At 41.7% G+C, this 22,294-nt stretch overlaps 3 protein-coding genes across 10 annotated transcripts in view; all 3 read left to right on the plus strand.

Annotated features, from left to right (window-relative positions):
• Positions 1–8,353, plus strand: part of cita (citron rho-interacting serine/threonine kinase a) — a 42,173-nt gene extending 33,820 nt beyond the window's left edge. For 6 of the 8 annotated variants that reach the window (XM_086198788.1, XM_086198789.1, XM_086198791.1 and 3 more), the window contains 11 exons: positions 210–290; positions 389–524; positions 1,084–1,223; positions 1,352–1,444; positions 1,555–1,663; positions 1,742–1,870; positions 2,044–2,124; positions 2,212–2,290; positions 2,463–2,645; positions 3,575–3,962; positions 5,102–8,353. In XM_086198788.1, the coding sequence (XP_086054914.1) occupies positions 210–290; positions 389–524; positions 1,084–1,223; positions 1,352–1,444; positions 1,555–1,663; positions 1,742–1,870; positions 2,044–2,124; positions 2,212–2,290; positions 2,463–2,645; positions 3,575–3,962; positions 5,102–5,125 (1,443 nt within the window). In that variant the 3' untranslated portion in view covers positions 5,126–8,353. Of the gene's footprint in view, positions 1–209; positions 291–388; positions 525–1,083; positions 1,224–1,351; positions 1,445–1,554; positions 1,664–1,741; positions 1,871–2,043; positions 2,125–2,211; positions 2,291–2,462; positions 2,646–2,840; positions 3,177–3,196; positions 3,362–3,574; positions 3,963–5,101 lie in introns of those variants that run through there. The other 2 variants (XM_086198794.1, XM_086198795.1) reach the window with 2 other exon arrangements.
• Positions 8,354–10,726: 2,373 nt separating this feature from the next.
• LOC147267752 (myosin regulatory light chain 2, ventricular/cardiac muscle isoform) lies at positions 10,727–14,225 on the plus strand. Its single transcript, XM_086200652.1, has 7 exons — positions 10,727–10,884; positions 11,662–11,754; positions 12,225–12,300; positions 13,145–13,249; positions 13,348–13,426; positions 13,621–13,669; positions 13,811–14,225. Exons 1-7 carry the CDS (start codon positions 10,882–10,884, stop codon positions 13,913–13,915), a joined length of 510 nt encoding a protein of 169 aa, XP_086056778.1. The 5' UTR covers positions 10,727–10,881; the 3' UTR covers positions 13,916–14,225.
• A 1,957-nt stretch (positions 14,226–16,182) lies between these two features.
• LOC147267753 (paxillin-like) overlaps positions 16,183–22,294 on the plus strand; it is a 35,229-nt gene continuing 29,117 nt past the window's right edge. The window contains exon 1 of the mRNA XM_086198800.1: positions 16,183–16,429. Within this exon, the coding sequence (XP_086054926.1) occupies positions 16,417–16,429 (13 nt within the window). The 5' untranslated portion in view covers positions 16,183–16,416. The remainder of the gene's footprint in view (positions 16,430–22,294) is intronic.

A 22,294-nucleotide genomic window follows, 5' to 3' on the forward strand; every position in this document is an offset into this window, starting at 1 on the left:
ACAACACGTGTTGATGCACTATTATCTAAAATCTCAAAAAATAGCTAGCTCAATATATTCAACTTTTATTCGAGTCGTGGAGGTTTTTTGGGGGGGGCTCCCTGGCTGTCATTCTTGCTGGGTTTGGTCAGCTTTCCTGGCTTTTGCTGGTAATCTGTTTAACCTGTACCCTTCCACTGTTCCGTGTTTCTTTTCCAAACTTCACACAGAAACTTCTGGGCAACTCTCTGCTGAAGCTGGAGGGTGACGACCGTTTGGACATCAACTGCACTCTCCCTCTCACTGACCAGGTACTTGCCTGAAACCACGTGGTAGGAACTGAATGTTTTTGAGGAGCTGAATGTTTTGCAGATCATGCTCTCATGATTGTCCTTGTTGTTTCCTGTAGATCGTGTTGGTTGGTTCTGAGGAAGGGTTGTATGCTCTGAATGTCATCAAGAACTCTTTGACTCACATCCCAGGCCTGACCTCGGTGTTCCAGATTCAGATCCTGAAGGAGCTTGATAAGCTGCTGATGATCACTGGTCAGTAAATGGAGAACATTATACTCCTTATTGTTCTCTTCTTTTAATGCCAGCTTGAGTTTTATCCACATGTATGAATTAGTCAGTCGGCCATTTAATTTTGCATCAGATGTAGGCGCTTCTGTGTAGAAATGATTATTTTAGACATGCAGCCGTGCTTGATGTATTAGTCATTTGTAAAATGAAACATAAATTGCAGATCAAGTTATAGTGCTTTGCTTTTAAAGTCCTCTCATACAAACATGAGTCATATTTTGACACAATTACTCTCCAGTGGGAACAAAAGGGGGAAAAAAATGGTAGAGACAGAAAAATAAGTGCCTTGTACACGCTCTACTTTTTAGTATAGTAGGGAGGCTAAAATATGAGCAAGTGCATTCATTAACCAAAAGGAATTATAAGTAAAGGCCAATAGATGCTCAAGTACAAGCCTGCTCCCAGTAAATGCTGAGCTCGCGGTAAATAAAGACAGGCTCAGTCACAATTTGAGGACAGGAACATTGTAATCTGGATCGCTTGTGTTTTTAATTACATATTTTGTATTTGTGGTGTCCTCCAGGAGAGGATAGGGCACTGTGTCTGGTAGAGATCAAGAAGGTGAAACAGTCGTTGTCGCAGTCCCATCTCCCAGCACAACCTGACCTCAGCCCCTTCATCTTTGAGACAGTCAAGGGATGCCACCTCTTCTCCTCTGGAAAGGTTGCTTACATTGTTTTCATTTGCAGAGAGCTGCAAAATCCCCTATTAGGCTGTGTTTTAGTTCGAAATAATGAGCCCACAGAAATGGTGCAGCAAGACGCTATCAAATTATTGTTCCCTCTTTACAGATTGATAACGGGACCTGTATCTGTGCTGCTATGCCTAATAAGATTACAATCCTGCGACTCAATGAAAGCCTCAACAAGTTCTGCATCAGAAAGGTGACGGGGCCTAAAGATGATGATGTTTTCAAGGAAATTCAATGTTTTGTAGCAACTTAGATGAGAGGAATGAGCTTCTCAAAATGTTCAACTGTTGCTTGTGTTTGCAGGAGATTGAGACATCCGAGCCCTGCAGCTGCATCCACTTCACCGGCTATAGCATCATTATTGGGACCAACAAGTTCTATGAAATAGAGATGAAGCAGTATGTACTGGAAGGTAGGTCTCCAACTATTGTGGGCGATCTGGCATTCATTGACGATACAGCTGATTAACTCATACGAGTTCCTTCTGCAGAGTTCCTGGACAAAAACGACGTGACGCTGGCATCAGCCGTCTTCGCTGCGTCCTCCCACAGTTTCCCCATCTCCATCATCCAGGTCACCACGGCTCCACAGAAAGATGAATACCTGCTCTGTTTCCATGGTTAGATCTTCCTTTGCTGTCATTCGACCTTGTAAACATGTTCCAGTCTCCCTCCTAATTCCTTCAACTATTTTACTGCTTTTATTTTGCTTTTTCTCCTTTGTTGTTAAAAATGAACAAAAAACACCACAAATAGGTGGACCTGCACGATAACTGATGTAACTTTCTTGCAGAGTTCGGCGTGTTTGTGGATGCATACGGCCGCAGGAGTAGAAGTGATGACATCAAATGGAGCCGTCTTCCTCTCTCATTTGGTTAGTGTTAAACTAAAGGTCATGTGACTTTCCTAATTAGATTCGTCTCCAGTGGTCAAGATGTTAAATGGGATCTTGATATTTCAGCCTACAGAGAGCCCTACCTGTTTGTGACGTACTTCAACTCTCTGGATGTGATTGAGATTCAGGGACACGCTGCTCTAGGGTAAGATTAGTCTGCGCTCCTCAGGCTGTACTTAAGCTGCATCAGCTTAAATTTTATTCTGTGACTTTACCTTCACCTTATAAATTGTATGTGACTTAAAGGTTAAAACCTCATTACTGCCGAGACTCATTATACATGTGGACAACAATCGTCTACACCTCTCTCTTTCCAGGCCCCACTCATATGCTCACCTGGATATCCCAAACCCACGCTACCTTGGCCCGGCCATTTCATCAGGCGCCATCTACTTGGCCTCATCTTACCAGAATAAATTGCGGGTCATTTGCTGCAAGGGCAACCTGATGCAGAGCCAAGAGGGTGGTGGGGACCTGCAGCGAAATGGCTCTGGACGCAGGTGAGACCAGCTCTGTTTCTTTCTGGACTTTTCCTAGCTCCATTACTTTCAACCTGGAAACTTGCTTTACCCTCAGCATGTCATTTATATATGCCAGTCAGATGAGCGATCCCAGATTTGCAAGTGAATCATCTATATCACAACTTCTAATTTAATACCATGAAGTAAGGTAAAATGTTAAATATGTCATTACAGCAGTCTACTAGTCAAAGAGGACAAAAGTGAAGCTACTTGTGCTCCAGGAACTATACTAGAATATGTGTCCAATCAAGAGCCATCATAAAGGGTTTGATTGACACCCGAATAATTGATCAAATAAAAGATGGTGATACTTAACTGTGCTGAAGGAAAAAAATCCTTATTCTTGTTATTTCTGAGCATCTTTCATTCACCTCCATATTCCACAAACACTGGTGCTGAAGGGTCGGTGGAGCCAACTGGCACAGCAGGCCACAGGTTGGCACCCACACGTGGTGATGGTGAAATTATTGCTTATTTTAGACCTGGGTGAAAAACCAGAAGAATGATGTGTACATTTTTCTTTTTTGCAGGAGGAGAAGTTCTTTTTTTTTTATCTGTAACCAATCCTAAGATATTTACTTGTTAATTACAATTACTTCTTAAAATGTCCCACTAATATTTTGGAGGTAAATTTTTTTTTAATAAAGACACTTCCTGCTTTGATGTCGTGAGATTGGTCTGTTAAAATGAGCTGGTCTTGATGTTAAACAGGACCTTTCTCTCTGGTAGAAAACACAACAGAGTAGTAGTGTCTTCAGCTTCTTCCATGAGCTCGATTGTGAATCCATCAACCACATGAGAGCAGTTGACCAACCTGAGTCCCACAGCGCCTGGCAGACCCCCTGACCCCACCCCCAGATCCCTCCTTCTTTCACCAATGCTTCCTGCCCATTTGTCCTCCCACACAGCCCTAACAAACGGGGGCCTCCTTCCTACAATGAGCACATCTCTAAAAGACTGGCTGCCAACCCTCTTGTCCATGGAGATCCTGGTACACCTCACCGCTACAGAGAGGCACGCACCGAGTTTCGGCGTGACAAGTCCCCCAGCCGTCCACTGGAGAGAGAGAAGTCCCCTGGCAGGATGCTGGAGAGTCGGATCTTGGGGTCTCCTGGCAGAGCCATGGCCGACCCTCGATTGGAGCGCTCCCCAGGTAGAGCCATGGCAGACCCCCGGATGGACCGCTCCCCTGGCCGCATGATGGATGTACGTAGGGAAAGGTCTCCTGGACGATTTGAAGAACGCCAAAGGCTCCACACCGGCTCTGGACGCACGCTCATAAACCCCGTTAACAAGGTGTGTCAGCTATTTTTAATTGTTAGTTTGTTAAAGTAATGATTTAAGATTTTAGGTGGCGTGCTAATGGGCTTCATCCAAAGGACAGTTCCCTCTTTCCCCTGACTTTTAAACATGAAACTGGAGTCAGGCGATGATTAGTTTAGCTGAACATTAAGGGTGATTTCTATTCTGAATTGAAAATATGACCTTCGACATTACAGTCAGCATCGCCTCCTCATCTTGCTCATATAGCAGCTACGCACGATGTGTACAAAAGCTCCTCCATACACACATCCTCCACACACAGTAACAGAGAGCAGGAGAGCGAAATATCTCAAGTGTACAATAAAATGACCCAGAAGGGACCCACTCTGAGCTGAAATGCCTACAATATTCAGTAGGTCAAATCAACTGAGAACACATTAGCATTTATAGTGATGACCTGATAAAGAGGTGTCAGTAACTTAAAATCAAATATTTATGTATGCTACGAAGCAGTTTTAGGGGAACTTGTATGTGTATGTATATTTGTGTGTGTGTGTGTGTGTGTGTGTATGTATATATGTGTGTGTGCATATATATATGTGTGTGTTTGTGTATATATGTGTGTATATATATATATGTGTGTGTATATATGTGTGTGTATCTATATGTATGTATATATATATTCTGTGTATGTATGTTTTGATTTGTTCGAATTCAACTTAGCGGAGATGTGTCCTCACCTAGTGTCCTCGAGTTATATGATAAAATACGGATACTTCCATGTATTGATATATTGAAAATATTGCAAAGTTCTGCCCCCTCTAGAATTACCAAATCCAATGTAAAATTCTTATTCGTGAGCTTTAGAGCTGCTTGGACGGATCAAGGAACTGCTTGTTTCAAGATTTTATGTTAAATTAAGCTAACAAGCTTCCATCCAGTATGAGGATCGCCTTGGCTTGTTCCTTGAATCATTCAGCAGTAGATCATTTCCTCCTGGTCTACTCAAATGCAATGAAGGAGTCAAAATGTATCTTCCAGTTATTTGACAGAATTCATTAATATTGATTTAATTTGCGTTCGCGTATCTCAAAACACTGACTGTTCTTGCATGTGTGTATTTAACGGATATGATGTTGTGTTTTCTATTTTTCTATCACTCTGCTCTCCAGGTATGGGATCAATCATCTGTTTGAGAGACAGCAGAGCCACACACACAACTCAACCGGACAGAGCAACACATCTTTCAAAAGGGAAATGAAGGAGCAGAAATCCAGTGAGAACGTCACTCCTGATGAAACACTGCCACGCAAAACCCCACAGTTGACACAATTGGAGAATGAGAAAATAAATAGATGTCATTAGAATCAAGTTATTTTTCTCTGAGTCAACAAAACGCCACATGAGAAATTTTGCAGCAGTTTGAGCAGTTCCTCTGTATTTGATTTAATTTCAAAAGGAAATATAAGATCCAACCAAGTGGGTTTTATTGTCTTCGATTTACTCCAAACACGATGATAGATAAGCACAGCCATAGCGACTTTATCTCAGCCGATGCCTAAGTATTTATAAAATTAGCCACCCCTTCAAATAGCTGAGGTTCTCTTAAAATAGTTGGTGCATTATAGACACTGGCTCCTCTCTCTGCCCTGGATCCTGCACATCTGAATAGCATTCCTGCGTTCTGACTCACAATCATGAGCCGCTAATTACAATCAATCTCTGCTAATCTCTGGAGCACAAACTGATTACTGATTACAGCCTTTTAGATAAGTAAATCTTCGTCCAACATTAGACCCACAAACCAGATGATTGTCGTCCCCTGGATAAGTTGACACTAAAACTGCACTACCCACAATCCTTAGCAGCAATGGAGCCGGACCTTTCTAACCCTTCAGACCGCTATCCGACTGTAAATAAACAAGACATAATTTTATATATATATATTGAGAACGAATTTCAAGGCTGGATAAGCCGTGTCTATTTTTGTTAAAGAAAAAAAAAAAAAGTAATGACGTGTCCTCTTGAATGTCCAATAAGTATTCTTTTAAAATGTCCTCTATCAAGTGAGTGATTGTATCTGGATCCCACTCTTGTTGCACTTCCATCCATCAAAGGCAAACCTCGGTCCTGAATTAAATGAGAGGGGGGGGGGGGTAAAGATCATGTTTGGAGCTTACAGCATTGTACTTGAGATTTTTTTTTTTTTTTTTTTTTGGTAGTGTCCCTTATATTGTACGTAACCCAAACTGTTCAAGGTGAAGATGAAAATATTCTTTGTTTTTTTGTTTGTTTGTTTTTTGTTTTCCTGATTCGTAAATGGCATGGATATGTGTATCTGAAATGAAACGGAGTGTTGTCTTCTGCTTCTGCCTCATTTGGGTTGATTTACTTGCAGGATTTATCAATGAAGCACGCAGCTACCGTCTCCTCTCTAAATTATTCCTACTTGCACATTAAATTCATGTCATTCGAATCACTGTTTCAATCCCTTTTTACAGGGAAATTCTGATACTTTTCAACCTGAGCCTGTTTTGCTTTTTTTTTTTTTTTGAGAGGGACCAAAACTATTTAAATTATTCTAGTTATGAGTCAGAGCTACAACTGCAATCCCAAAACAACTGCACACATTCAAGGTGTTCCTCCTGGGTCAAGTCTGGAAGCAAGAAGAGTTTGATAAAACTAATGGAGGCTGTCAGAAGCTAAACAGTGTCTGATAACATATAACTGAGGTCTCTCTGAAATCTCTCCTACTCACTCAACAGACAGAGGAGAAAAGAGGTGAGGAAGCGCTGCTGGGTCCTTGAGGGAAGTTAATGAAGCAGATGCTTTTCGGCGAGGTTATGTGCTGGATGAAAACTGGAGGAAAAAATGAAGGCAACTCTTTCAGGAAAAAAGGTAAAAAGGCTTCATTGTGGCATATCTGGGTACAAAGATGTAATCACCGATGAAGGCTCGCACTACACATCGGTCCCTGGTTATTATATCCTTCCTCTTTGTACCTTGCATGCCGCAGTGAAGGCTTTTTCTAACTGAATATAGTTGCTTTGATTTGTTGTTTTTCTTCTTCTTCAAAGTTTGAACTGGGCAGATCTTTTCTCATGATCCCTCTGATCTTGGCTTTCTCGTCCAGTTCATTTGAACACTTGAAAGAACACCTCAAGCTCAGCGACGTCGACTACAGTCGCGTCGTGTTGAGACTCAACCCAGGCCACCAACATAATTTAACACTATAAAATACAGGTGTTCTTCTACTACTACTACTTCTACTTCTACTACTAAATACTTCATCTATGATGAAATGAATTATTTGTTGCAACTCGTTTCCACCAGTGAAAGAAAAAAAAATGGCTTAAATGTCTCTTGATAATGAAAATGTACCAGTGGGTGGTTATTGTTATGAGAGAAATCAACATGATTTTAAAAAATAATTTTGAGATTAAAACATATTTCTGATTCATAATTTTTTTGGTTAATCTCCAAATTATGACCCTCCATTGGGATATTTTTATTATCATGGTGACATTTTTATCTTTTTCTGCTTTTCCCATTTACTGACTGAGATGGACCTCCATAAGCAGGCGACTCCACTGTGATAAGTTTTAGCATGACATCTGTAAACTTTCCAGAACACACACACACACACACACCTAAGATACCAATCCAGTCGAAATGAAGCTTAAATGACAAGCCCTTTGTGAATAGATTTCAGTTATGATGTCTGACTCAGACTAGTAATGATGTCAGTCTGTGCAGTTGCACTGCAGCCATATCACCAACGATAGCGTTTCCCTCAATATTGGAAGAGTTTGAAAGACTCTGGTCCCTATCAACCATTCCCACCAAAACAGAAAACAATGCTCAGGTTTGAAAAATAACTGAATTTCCCTTCCAGACACCCATGGCAGGTTGAAGGTCCACTACGACACAAATATTTCATCAAAATTAATTTGGACTCGTCAAGCGCTTGAGAAAACAGATTTGATATCTGTATATCTAAATTTAATCGAATATTTTTTTTTTAGAACTATGTTTACAGTCATACAGGGGGATGTTGAACTTTGACCTGCTCAGTGTGTGTGTCAAGCGTAGGGAGCTGAATAGGAAGGAGTCTCGGCTTTTTAGATGTAAAATCTTCCTGAATGTATTAAAGAAGAGAAGGTCGAACTGGTTCATTACCTACAAAATCACCCAATGCTACTGATTGCACAAGTTTTCCGCTGGTCTCTATATGAGTCGATACAAAATAGTTACCCATCCTTCTTTTATTTTTATATTTTTTTATTTCTTTTCACTGAATCACAATGCCGTAACGCTGGATATAATATTGATGTCTGCTAACAAATGTTTTTATTATTAGAGTTCCCTGTAGAGATTTTGTCACAGAATATTAAATATTATAACCATGATCTTTCATTTCAAACTTTTCTTTGTTGCGCTTGTGTGCGTGGATGGAATTCTCCCTCTAGGTGGAGGGGGAAACTTTTCTCCTTGTTCTTTCTAATCACCGCTCACATGTGAGGCTGCCAGTGAAACCACCATTTGTCCACATCCATTGTGTCTGAAGAGTTTGGTCTATTTATAGGTGTGTTTAACCCCAGTGCCCATGCCCATTCCAGTCTCAGTAGCAGCTCAGACCAGCAGGAGCTGAGGCGTCTGCCCTATTGGGTAACAATGCCTTTGACTTTCTTGCACCCATTATGCTGCAAGATGACACTGCTGGCATCTGCTGTGAGGTCATCAACACTTTTATTTGACAGCAAGTGCAGGGAGGCTTTCTGTGCCCCTCTTTATATAGATCGCACACCTCCTAACCCCCCGACCCATTCAACTCATTCTCACAGACTGTCACTTTTCTTGACCTGGGAGGCACAAGTGATATTGGCAGACTTGTTAATGGTGCACACGCACATACACACTCATACACTCAGCACATTGTAAGTGTGTTCAGTGAGCAGTGTCAAACTTGAGTATGTCGCACCTTCTGCTGTTGACAACTCTGAGATTAGTTTCATGAGCTCTTCAGTACTGACTCCAGCAGACAAAGTAGACACTTCCTCGACCTCCTTCCTCTGTTTGGACTCCAGACGTGAAAGGGATAGTTCACGCAAAATATTGAGATTCAGTCATTATCCACTCGGCCGCACGCTGATGGAAGGTTGGTTGAAGTTTAACAGTACTCCCCCGAGCGATTGAAGAGAGGGAAGAAGAAATCAAACCAGAAGATGCCTCCTCAGTGCTCGTCTGAAGTAGTTCAGGTTGGCTCTGCTCATTCTGGGTCCAGCAGAGAAGTCACCACTAGCGGTGCTGGTTGTCGTGGTGCCACCAGTGGAGGTGAGAAGGTTTGCAGTCACACTTTTCACTGACATGGGTTTACATGAGTACATTTACCCTAGCAGATAAAATAGGGTCACATAGTATTCGTGGGTGCAGCCAAATACTGTCGCAGGGTATTTGTCATATATACAGTGTGAGTGGGTGACTAATGTGAATGGGATTTGTGGTAACGGGGTCCAGACAGGTTTCTAATGAAACATCATGAGCGGGTGACCAGAACAATCTGTGCCTCGCTCAAAACATAAATGTTTATAAAATGTATTCAGCTGACCGAAAGAATTCAAAACTCAACTGAAATGTGCCTTTGCCTCCTTGTAAAAGGTTTAACATTTATTTGTTCCCATTCTGCCTCAGTGCCGAAATACCTCTGATAGCAGGTACAAATTTGTGGGATCAGTGAGTATTCAAGTCCATGCCACGGAATTTATTAGTCTTGAAATGGGACACCGCTGCATCCCAGTTATTGCTGACTAGCATTATAGACAGGAAATTTATTCTTTTTCACTGCCGTTAAACACAAAAGCCTCCACAGGAAGTTGTGCTGTGCTTTCACTGGCAAGTGCTGTTATAGAGGAGAGAGGAAGAAGAACTGATAAATGCATAGAAGAAGTCTTGGAGGGCGACCATCAAAGTAAATGGTAGAAGGCTTTATTCTCTGTGTTTGTTCAAGGTTCACAACCTGAGCTGGATCATGCAACAATAATGACATCATACCTCATCCCTACAGGGTTGATTTACGTTCAGAATCAGATCATTTCTGACAATCCACACAACTTCCAGGTATTGGAACTGGTATCGGGAATGGAAAATAACTGTACATCTCTACTTTTATTATTATATACAAAACTTCATTCAGGTGACTTGGGACATTACATACACACACTTTAACTTACTGACAGCACAATGCATAAAGAGAACCATTGTTATTTTGCCTTCACTATGTATTTCTAGCTGACTTCTGCCTCTGGTCTCTTCCTTTGGTTTATATTCAAATAGTATCTTTTTAATTCAGTGAAAGATATTGAAATAATTGCACACATGACTAAAAAAAGACTCATAACATCCAGTTTAAAAAAAATTGCTTAGCTGGTGGATTTCTCATCTTCCAGTTCCACTCCCTGGGCTGGTGAGTCAAAGAGTCAAAAATTCATGTCAGAATCACAGTTTTTCCCTCTGAAATCACTTAAGTTACTTTTTTTCTGCATATAAAAACACCACTTTTTTATTTCCGTGTTGAAACGTGTGTGTGTGTGTGTGTGTTTTGATGGTGTCTGGGGATACGGGGCTGTTTAAAGTTTTGAAGTGCTTTAACCTTCAGCCTGCTCTTGATATTCTAAACCAGTTATTCCACTCTCGTTGTGTCCCGTGTCCATCATGAAACAGGATGGGTGGATACAGAGGTGTGTGCGCGCGCACGTGTCTGTGTCTGTGTGCACACTCACACAGAAAATACTGTATGTGTGTCAAACCATCATTTACCTGTCACTTCCTAAAGAGGACATCGTTTATAAATATCGTCCAGTGGAGCCGAGGGTTGGGGGCTACAAAAGGCCACCCACAATCCCCCCATTGTTCACTGGCATCATTGTTGGTCTGACCTCCCAGCTGCCCAGCTATGGTAAGTCTCTGTGTGTTGTTGGATGGAACTGAGAGGATGCTACTTATTCACAGCATCATCCACTCTCAACTGAAGATACCAGAAGTTAGCAACTTATCAACTATTTCAGAAGCTCTTATCATGGATAGCAAGAAAATGTCAGTGTCATCGGATCGAAAGTACTTTTCCACTGCTGTTTTATTCATGCAACCATGAAGTTTGCTTTAAATGCATCCTCGATTTAAGACAAAAAAGCAGTTCACTTTTGCTGATTCTGGTACATTAATCATTAACACCATGTAGCTCCGTGTTTGTAATATTGCTGGAAAGTTATTTGCACCAGCTGTTATGAAGTTAGACTTATTGTGTCATTTTAAGGAGTCAACACTTATCGGTTGGATGATTTCTTTTTCAGGATCTATTGGGGTTTTTGTGTTGTTTAAATCCATTTTCTGATCAAATAAATTGGTTCAAATGCTTGCTACTTTGGCTGTACTGCTGCCACCTCTGTTATTTCTTCAAATTTTCAGTTAACGTCACACAGGATTCATACACTCGTGAAAAACTATGTAAAGTCATGGGATTTAAAGATAATTTATAACGAGAAGTCCTCGTGTAATTAAAAAAAACACTTGAAAGTATTTCAACAAGGTTCCGTGTTATACTGAATGTTTACACAAAGACTTTGATACTACGAATGTAGGTGGCTGTTGTGGTTGAGCTGAAAATAACCCCATCATTCAGCTGTTGTTCCGTCAAGTTCCGTTTTACCTTCATCTCCTCTCTTTGTGTAAAAAGGCTCCCAAAAAAGCAAAGAAGAGGACAGCAGAGGGAGCCAACTCCAACGTGTTCTCCATGTTTGAGCAGGCCCAGATCCAGGAATTCAAAGAGGTGAGAGCCAGTTTCACTGAAGGGAACAGGAAGGTTGTAGAAATAGTGCGTTAATGCACTCTTTAGCTCCCCGTGTTGATGATCATGATACTCGTCTTAAAAATACCCTGCCGCGTCTTCCCTCCCTCCCTGTCCTCATCTATCTTTTCATTTCCATTGTTCATTGTTGTAGTATGCCCACCTGTCTATGTTCCTGTACAGGCACGGCAGCAGCGAGGCGTGTGGTATGCTGGTATGAGGGTCAGTGGTGCCCAGACATGCAGACACTGTTATCAGTGATTAGGTTGCAGATAAACTGCTGGGCATGCCCCGGATGCCAGTGTAAACCCCTGAGGGAATCGCAGGTTATAAATACTCAGCGGTGTTCTTCTATAAAGATGGAGCACAGGAGTATTGAACAGGGTGAAGGAAGAGAATCTCATTGTTCTCAACAGTTTGGGCTGAACTCATGTGTGTGTTTGTAACCTCAGGCCTTCACCATCATGGACCAGAACAGAGACGGCTTCATCGACAAGAACGATCTGAGGGACACTTTCGCCGCTCTTGGTGTGTTGACGTCACCTCACATACCAGCCTCATTCAGCTTTAGGAGATTGTGTGACTTAGTTATTCCTTTTTATTCAGTCCTCAGGTTATACAAGTTTTAAAACAAGGATACTTATCAGTTTTGCATGATATTCAGAATAAGAAATCAAATATGAGTTCAATGTAAACAGATCCTAGATCAGCACTTAAAGGAGTACTCCAGCCTTTTGGGAAATATACAAATATACGCTTAATGCCCATCCTGTTCACATGAAGCTACACTCTCGTCTCTTCTCTTCTCCTCGACTGCTGGTTTGCTGTGTTAGCAATGAATGGAGGAGGATGGGAAGTGTGAGCATACCGCTGTCAAATCAGACAAACTTTTCTCTAAAACTGTATTGGAAATAGGTTTTGTGTGACATTTGCATGAATCATTAAAAAATGGCATGATTTTGTATTTTTAGAATCAGCTACATACTCTGAACTACTGCATTTTTTCCAAACTGCTGGACAGTCACACAATTCCTCAAAACTATGTAAAGTAAAATGTGATGACTAGAAGTGAGTGATTGTATTAATCATGGCTGGCTTTGTAAAAGAGGATGACTAGGATTAATCCTGGAGGAACCAAGATCCTGAACCTGATCTATTTGATATATTTTATGGAGGTATGCTAAGCTAACCAGCAGTCAGCTGAACATGAGAGAAGGGCGTCTGTCTTCTTTGTCTGGGGAACTTTTGCAAATAAGTGCATTTTCCAAATAGTTGCCTCATATTTTTTAATACTTGTATTTGTTATGATTTTTTTTTCTGTTGTATGGGCTTTAATATACTCAATACCCACCTGTAATATTTGGTACCACAGGACGTCTGAATGTGAAACAAGAAGAGATCGATGAGATGCTCAAAGAGGCTCCTGGCCCAATTAACTTCACCGTCTTTCTCACCATGTTTGGCGAGAAGCTGAAAGGTAAAGCTCACGTAACCATAACAACAAGCAGCAGCAACAACATCGCCCCTCGTTTCAATACACCGCAAGGGCTGAAATGAATATTTTGATATATGCAGGTGCGGATCCAGAGGAGACCATCCTCAATGCATTTAAAGTCTTTGACCCCGAGGGGAAAGGTGTGCTGAGGAAGGACTAGTGAGTAGCCTGATACACTCACCCCCTCACACCACCTTGAGTTTATGCAACATTCATGGAAGCTTTTAGTGGCGATTTATGCTGGCGTGTACTGATGGCGATATTTCATTTCAGTACAAATCCACAATCTGTCAAGCCCAGCACGACCTCATCTCATTCAGTGTTTTCTCTCTCTCTCTTTCTCTCCTGCTTAGCGTGACACAGATGCTGACAACACAAGCGGACCGATTCACCCCTGAAGAGGTACATCGCAGTCCGCTCACATGAATTATCCTGATTACAGAAGATTGCTTCCGTGAATCATCTCTCCTCTACACCGACATGTGTATGTTTGTTTGATCCGATCCATGTCAGGGTGATAAAATCTGATCTCTTGCTGCTCAGATGGAGCAGATGTTTGCTGCCTTCCCCCCAGATGTGGCAGGGAACCTCGACTATAAGAACCTGGTTCACATCATCACCCACGGAGAGGAAAAGGACCAGGAGTAAACATTCTGTCTGTGTCAAAGAGAAGGTCTCTGGCCCCCACCCCCACTACTGCTGCAGAAGATTTATGGACTTTGGTTTATTTATGTAGCTTTTACGCTGGCAGCATAGTTTCTATACAGTACTTGCTCAAGACCACCAAAGGATCAAGACCAGGAATGGACAGTGAACTATCTTTCCTCCAGTATTCACTTGAGACTAATAACACTCTTTTGTTTTGTACAAATGTCAAACTGTACACTTTTTTTTCATAGATAACATCCATCTGAAAGGTCTGTGTGTGTGTTCGTCCAATAAAAGAAACTTGATTTCCGATTACGATTTCTTATTTCCGGCGAGACAATGAACCAAAAAAGAGCCTCCACAGACACTGAGTGACGTTTATAGGGCGGTGGGATTAAACCTGAGCACTCAAGAATATGGGATTTCCAAGGCCAAGCATCCATACCTCCACAATCATGTGTAATAGGTTGTGTGCGCACATTAAAATGTTTGGCTACTGATACAGAGGGCCTTAGTGAGCTAAGACCCTGTTGTTATTTTAGTGCTGTGATGATGTGAGGAGGGTAATGTTATACTGGTGAGCCAACTGGAAACGCCTCCCAGTGATTTCCCTGGTTGTCCCTACTGGGAAATAACAGGCGGGACCAAAATTATGTCTCCGGGTGAAGTCAGGGGAAATGTGTGAGGGTTAACTCAGACAGTAGCTCACATCAACCCATCACTGCTGTAATCGCTGGAGAAGAACTCTGGTACGCTGAAAAACCACAAGAGCCACTCTATTAAATCTGATTGTGTCTTAATATTTAATGAATTGGCTGTACAACATGAAAGATCCTTTGTAATCACAGATTCAGGTAACCTTTAGGATTGATATCAAGATTTTAATCTTTGTCTAACTTGTCTCTCTGCATCTCACTGACCACTTGTTTCTGATTTTCCTGAAATCAGAGTAGGAGAGGATATGATGGTTTTGTAGTTAGAAACTTGGACCTTGGCAACTTTTAGCTGACATCTCAAAAAAACCAATTCTTCTGTGGCTTTGAACTCAGTATGGAGGTCTGTTATGCTTGACTTGTAATGTTTTTGTCTTTGTGTTATTGTGTGCCTGTAAGACTCTTATGACTCTGGTTGCGTAGCACTTGGGTAAATGTGCTCTATTTAAAAAAAAAGTGACTTGATTTATCACTTGACTCTGCGTTTGCCCACTTTCGGCTCATTGTTTTGGTTTTACTACTCCACTCTCATTAGACTTATTTCTAGACGTTGCTGTCGTTGTGGTTGTTGAGCTGAGATTCATCCAGTTGAACGAGGCAGCTCTGCCAACACTCCACCATCTCAGCTACATATGGCGCCGTATAATATACCAGATGTTGTTTGCAGCTTCTCTGCCCCCTTTTGGCACGACACTACAATGCACCTTTAATATTCTTGGTATCATATGTCCCACGTAATTCTTACGGTCTCAACATGATAGAACCAGGAAATGATGCTGAAATGCGCCGCTTACTGCCATCGTAAATGCATGTGAACGACCTTAAGATCTGGTAGATTTAACAGTTACTGTGTTTCCTCAACTCCCTCACTTTCTTTAATACTCAGTATGCAGTTCATGCTTGAAAACATCTATAAGTTATTGGTTTTGATTGCATTTCCTCAGGTTGTTTTTAATGAAGTTATCTAAATTTGATTAGCTTTCATATACCGAATTGGTTTATAAAATATGAGGACAGTACAGTTTGAGTGTCAGAAATGTAGCATCGGACTGAACCACGTTATATACTGTGATGATGTTGTGGTAATCACTTAAATCTTAAAATGTAAGTGAAAAAATAATCACATTAAAATGGGACGGTAACACATAGGACAGATGATCCTTCTGTGTGGGTCCTTCAGTATATGACAGTCTTCCATATCTAAGCCTCCCTGATTGAGGTTTAATGACTTCAAGTGTTTTCTGGTGTTGGTCATATTTTGATTCCTGTTGTTTACGTTGAAAATTTTGCACTCTGAAGCAAAGTCGATGCTGCTTTTTTTCAGAACTATTTATTTTATTTTTTATAGTTTTTTAAATCAGAATTTATGTTTTATTATATCATATTTCTCCCCCTTAACTGAAGACTCAGGAGGTCAGAAAATATGAGTTACAGTTTCACAGTTAACACGCCGTCTTGGCTTCTCTGGTCGGCCGCTAGATGTCGCTGGTCCCCGTGTGTTGGGGGCTGGAGGGCAGGCAGGAAGGCAGGCAGGGGGCTGGGCTGGAGACTGCTGGAGACTCCAGGGGGGCAGCTGGGTGTGCGTGTGTGTGTGTGTGTGTATATGAGAGTGTGTTAGAGGCTCGCAGAGCAGGAGGGGAACTTGAAAACTTCCCTACGTTCAACCAGGACCTCTCGGTGACCGGAGATTTGGTGAGTGGACGCTGTGTCTGCGGCTACAGTCCAGCTGTGTTCGACGAAGCAGGACCGGTGAGGTTCCCGGTGGCACTGGAACGATTTCCGGCCAACATGGATGATTTAGGTAAGTTCGCTCGCCTCGGACGCAACATTACAACAATGTGTGTGAGTGGTGAATGTATGTATGTGTGTATGTGTGTGTGTGTGTGTGGGGGGGGGGGGGTCAGTCGGTAGACACGTACATTCAACCGAATTTTTGGGAGGAGTGTGTGTGTGCCTGTGTATGTTGGCTGGTCGTTAACGTGTTCAGGTAGGGTAAGTTCACGTGAGAGCTGCGCGAGGTGCTGGGAAAGGCCCGCGTGCTGACATGGGGAAAGGTTACCAGCGGGCTCGTGCTACAAGTAACCTTATTACTGTGTTTATTAGCCTCTGCTTGTTTATTAGCTGCTACTTCAACCATAAAACACATGTGAGAGTGCTGCGTCCAGGATAGAAATGGCTTCAAATAGAAGTATTATTCTCTTATTCCCCTCATTTCACTCTTGTAGGCTACTGCAACTTTTTATAGCTACCGCAAACACACACATGAGACCGAGTGTCATTGCTGAGACACGGACCTGGCTATGGGGCGCTTCTACAGGGTTCGTTTGGATTGTGCGAGCGCCCCTACCGCAGGTGGGGAGGTAACCTCGCCTGTAATAAAAAAACAACCGTCCTTGATCTTCTTAAACCAGCTCATTTCCAGGTGCGGGTTGTCCCGGTAGTGCTGCGTTCAGACTCAGGCAGGAGCCGATGTGGATGCAGCCGCTCTGTCCTCCTGCCAGGAAGGATGAGGGTTAACGCAGAGAATTATGGCACACTTGGTGACAGCAGAAAATGTAGTGCCTGAGGGCTGGTTGCAGTGACAGGGAGGGTGTTTGTAGACTGAGGCTCCTCTCTCTCTCTCTCTCTCTCTCTCTCTCTCTCTCTCTCTCTCTCTCTCTCTCTCTCTCTCTCTCTCTCTCTCTCTCTCTCTCTCTCACACATACACACAATGCTGCTCCAGATTCCCTCTGACAGACCCGTTTAGCTGTTGTAGTTTACATTTCAACACATGATAACAAGCCTTTCTCTTTTGCTGTAGTTTAACAATTCATAATGAGACGGCTGCAAATCTTGTGGGATCAGTCTCAAGTTTATTAAAATAACTATGCCACCCAGCTCAGTGATGCAAAGCTGTGTGCAGTAATTAAAATACAAGGAATTCTCAGAAGTAATTGAGCATGCACAGTACCGTCAACAGTGGGGTTTTTTATTTTTAGTGTTTTTGCATTATTTTACAGGCATTGACTAATTTTTTTGTTTGCATGGCTTTGGGTTTTTGTCTGAAAACTGTAAGGTTTGCAGGGCAATAACATGGGGATCCATGAGTAAAGTAAAAAAGATGTCTTGTGAAAGCTATCATAAAAAACAGACTGTTAAGTACGCATACGTGAATTGCAATATTTTTCTTTTTGCAGGAACAAACAGGGTATGTTAGATTGTGGATATCTGCTACATTCATAGATTGCTCATTTGCTCCGCCCACAACGTTAAGTAGTTCTCTGTGAATATGGAATTGTACTTTTCTATAAATAACCATTCTTAGAGTATGTGATATTTACTTGGGAATAACTGATTTCTTTTAAAATATGGTAAATATTTGATATAATTAGGCATATATCCTACGCTGCTAAACTACAATACCAAAAAAACAAAACAAAAACCATGACCCCAAAACTTCTGCTTTTCATTATGTTAGGATTTAATGAGATTGAGAATTGATTGACGCTGAGCAGCTAATTACAAGCATTTTAATCCATTGATTTCTTGATTGTAGCCTTCCTGTCCCACTGCTGAACCCTTCCAATCCACCACATCTTGGTGATGGTGGTGGAGGCAAGGCTTTACAACTAATTTGGGAATTCTATATCCAGTCAATATTTATGGATACCTTCTCAGTTTACATGCTTGAAGGGCTTTCCTTATGGTGGCTGCTTAAAAAAAGACTCCCTCAGTATAACAACCATGTCACGGGGTTGTAAAATCTCTCATCTTTTTAGCTGAGACCTGGCGCTGCAGCTCAGTAGAATGTAGGCCACAGATACTCTTCTGGTCCAGTGGTAGAGGGCAACATGCATCACCCCGAGGATTTTTGTTTCATCTGTGTATGATAATTTAAAGTTTTCAAGTTGTGGGGGGGGGGGGGCGACAACAAATCCCATGTGTATTTTTAGCAGAGAAGTGTCTCCCTCCTCAAATGCTGTGCCAGCAGCAATGTGAAACCTTCCACCAGCCAACAGACATCTTTCTTCCCTCTCACCTTGTTGCCTTCCCTCACTCGTATTGTTGATTTTCTACAACCTTCACTGTTCCCACTGGGGGATGGCCTACTATCAACTACTGGTCTACAGCTGATGGAGAGTGTGGTAATCACCAGAGAATGTTTGCACAGTCAGTTCACAACCAGCAGAGAGAAGCTGGCTGTGTGCCCCACAGATGCTTAGATCTGACAGGCCTAAGGGGGGCTAGCGCACAAATTTGATGGTCTCTTGCTCTAATGCCATACCAGGAATGATCGCTGATGAAGTCTCTGTTATCAGGAATTATACCAATGTCTGAGGGAATGCTCAAGCCTGAGTAGTTCCAGTCAAACTGTATTGTGTTCTGAATATTTTTTTTAACAATTGTAGACATTTAGTGCGTCATTCTTTCAACATCGCAGGATGGTGACTATAACAGACAAGCTGCAACACATTCACTGTCCCGCTGCACTTACTGGTAACTAACTTTTTATATATGAGTAATCCTCTGACATCCTGTTCACTAATAAACTCTAATCAGGCTGTGGTGGACAGAAAATGGACCGTGTCAGTTTATACTTATTTTATATCAACTTTATGCAGACTGGAAACTAGCATTTTAGCTTGTCGCTGAGCTAAGGCTCTTGGAGCTGATGCGGTCTAGATTTATATCCCATTCCCTTGTCGTATTTACTGTTATCTGAAGTAGTGAATGTTTTCCTTGCATAAGAACCTTATGGGATGGTAATGTAACAAATAGGAAGTAGTCAAACCCCTCAGATGGTAGATATAGTCATGGTTTGTGGAAAAAAGTTTTGATTTTGTTTGCTAAATGAATAAAAGTAGAAATGACTGATGTTTTTTGGCAGTTAGTGCCCTTATAGGTGTTGATCATCAGGAATATATCAGTAATAATCATTTTATCTTACTCTCAACAGTGAAACTATGGTTTTCTCAGCCCACTATCATATTGTGAGAATCTCTCACACCGATGGCATTCGGGTCCACACATCCATTTGTCTCATCCTCACTTGTCCTCCACCAACAGCCATGGGAGTAGAGTGGCCTTGCTTGCAGGCAGAGCGTCAGGGTGGATCAGGCTCACATGCAAGGTTTGGGTCCCTGCCAAAGTTGATCCTCCTTTAAACACTGCACTGCTCCACCCTCTCTCAGCCCCACTCCCCACCATTCCTGTGGTGAACCACAGAGGAAGCTGCAGGCTGCAATCCATTGACAGTTAAAAGTTGTCTGAGTTTGCTGGAGAGCAGATTAACCATCAAGAAGATACGGATCAGTGCTGGGTGGCTTGGTATTCACAGATTTTAACTCTGGTCAGTTTTGCAATTTGCCAGCAGAATGATGAAGGCTGGCTTTGTTATGATTGACGAAGATACCGTGTCATGTTTGAAGACAAACTTTCTCTGACCTCCTCTGCTCAGCTGTCAGCACTGCCAAACGCTGGTCCTCTCTCTGGGCCTGCACCAACAAGACATGAATATAAAACAGCCTCCAAATCCAACTTCCCTTTTCTGACTGAGCAGTAAATGTCAGTGTTTCTTTTTTTTGTGTTTTCACACACGGTAAATGCTCTGTTTCTCTCAGGCTGATTTGTTCCTCTGTGGATGTTGTAGTGGCGTCATTTTGAGGTGAAGTGATTCCCCAGAGAGCTGTCAGCGCAGCAGCTGCAGTGTTGGAAATGTCACTCAGGGAGTGGGCGAAATACTTCTTTACTAACTCCAAATGTGAGCTGATGTAACCTAGATACTCAACCAAGTCTAAATTTAGGTTGCTCATTGTTTAGACAGAAATGCTTCTTACATGTGGACATGTGTCATTTCCTTTACGTCCTGTGATGAAGTCCAACTATGTACGCAGACTCTTGTGATGTAACTGGGAGTCTCCACTGCTAACATTGTAATAATTGATACATTTGAGGATTTTATAAATTAAACACAGAACGACTTAGGCTCTTATTTCAAAAGCATAATTGTGTATTTAAAAGGAATTTAGTGATTACAATAATGTTATTACCACTGTCAGCCACTAAGGCCTTGTTTGTTAGTTAGGTTGCTCAATATCTAAAAACAAAAACAAACTTGGAACAGATTTGATAGGTTTGCTGTAAAAAGATAAGTTAATATTACAAGGAATAAATTCTCAACTTTTTTAGGCAATCAGTCTGTGGTTCCTAGATCCTGAAGACTGTCTGTCTGTTGGCAGCTATTAGTGGCGTTCCACTGGCAAGCAAATTCCTTGAGTCTTTGGGAAATTGTTGAAATAAAAACATTTTGACTTCTGGAAATTATCTTTATTGTCTTCTGGCTATTTTTGATACAGAGCTTGAAATTTTGATACATTGAAGATGTCATTATCATTTGAGGTAGTATATGTGACTTAAAGTGACCAATATGCAGCCCCTGGAGATGGTGTGGACCTTGTTCTGGATTACATTGTAAGAACATTTTTTGGTGGTTGGGAAGAAAATTTATGAACATGCTTTTAATGATACTACTGTATGTTAATATGTCGTAGCTGGGTGCTTTCTAGCCACTCATCAATAATTATACTTATTACCTCTCTTTATTTTGACTTTGACTTTAGTTAGTGGGGAAAAAGAGTTGCAGCTTTCATAGAAACATAAAAGTAGTAATTCAAAGTCCAAGTACTCATCACACTGAGGGCTCGTCAGGATGTGAAAATGTTGGGGTGGAGTTGACTCAGTTTAACAGTAGTGTTTGAAAGAAGTGGGGTGTTACCTCGGTGGTGAGAGTGAGTTGTTTTGTGGGTAGTGAAACTGTTTAGGGTGTTGTATGCACTGCAACTGTTTTAGACTCTGTTGCTAAGCCTTTGACTTTGAAGAGACTCTGACAAGTTCCTCACCTTTAAGGAAGTGCAATATTGTTCTGACTGGACTTCTCTGAGGTATAAAGAACCTGGGATTTTTTCTGAAAAAAATTCCACCATCTGATAACTTCCTCTTTACTTGAACTCAAAAACCTTGCAAGTTGCAGTTGTGCCTTTTGGCTTGATGCAACATGGGACACGCCTGCACTAGATGAAACTGAGTCTCTAGTGCGTGACACAATTGCATACAGAGTTAATGCTGGATCTGAATGCTTGAGAGACTCCCCTGTATCCTCCTCTGGGGTTCGTCCATCTGTTTGACTTTACAATGAAAATGCCTCTGGGCTTTGAACCATATGTTGATTGCTCACACACAAACACAACAAAAACACTCCTACACGCTTCTGATCCCAGACTGCTGGTGTGGACAGGCAGCTCTGAAGGGGAAGCTGACTAAGCAGCGGCAGCTCTAATCTCAGCCAACCGTCATGTCATCCCACACAGGCATGGCACTGCCGGCACACCACATCAGCAGCCTGCAGGGTCCATATCTGGGTACCTACGTGCAGTTTAAGAATGACGGTTCATGTGGAAATACGTCTCTTGGTCAAAAACAGTATTTATAAAACAATATTTGAAACACAAGCAACATCTGTGGAGGGTTAATCTCAGGTGTTTCGCAGTAAAGCTAATCAATTAAACAGAATTTGCTTTTAGTTTTGCTCATTACAAGATAATCAAGATAAAATGGTTTTTGGGGCCATATTCCATTTTGTAGTCATTTGTTTTAAATGTTGTATTCCCCCTTTTATAGAGGTGTGCTT

Source organism: Aulostomus chinensis, chromosome 3 (genome assembly GCF_037954235.1).
Source record: "Aulostomus chinensis isolate RoL2024-O1b breed Wild chromosome 3, RoL_Achi_v1.0, whole genome shotgun sequence".
NCBI classification, from domain to species: Eukaryota; Metazoa; Chordata; class Actinopteri; order Syngnathiformes; family Aulostomidae; genus Aulostomus; species Aulostomus chinensis.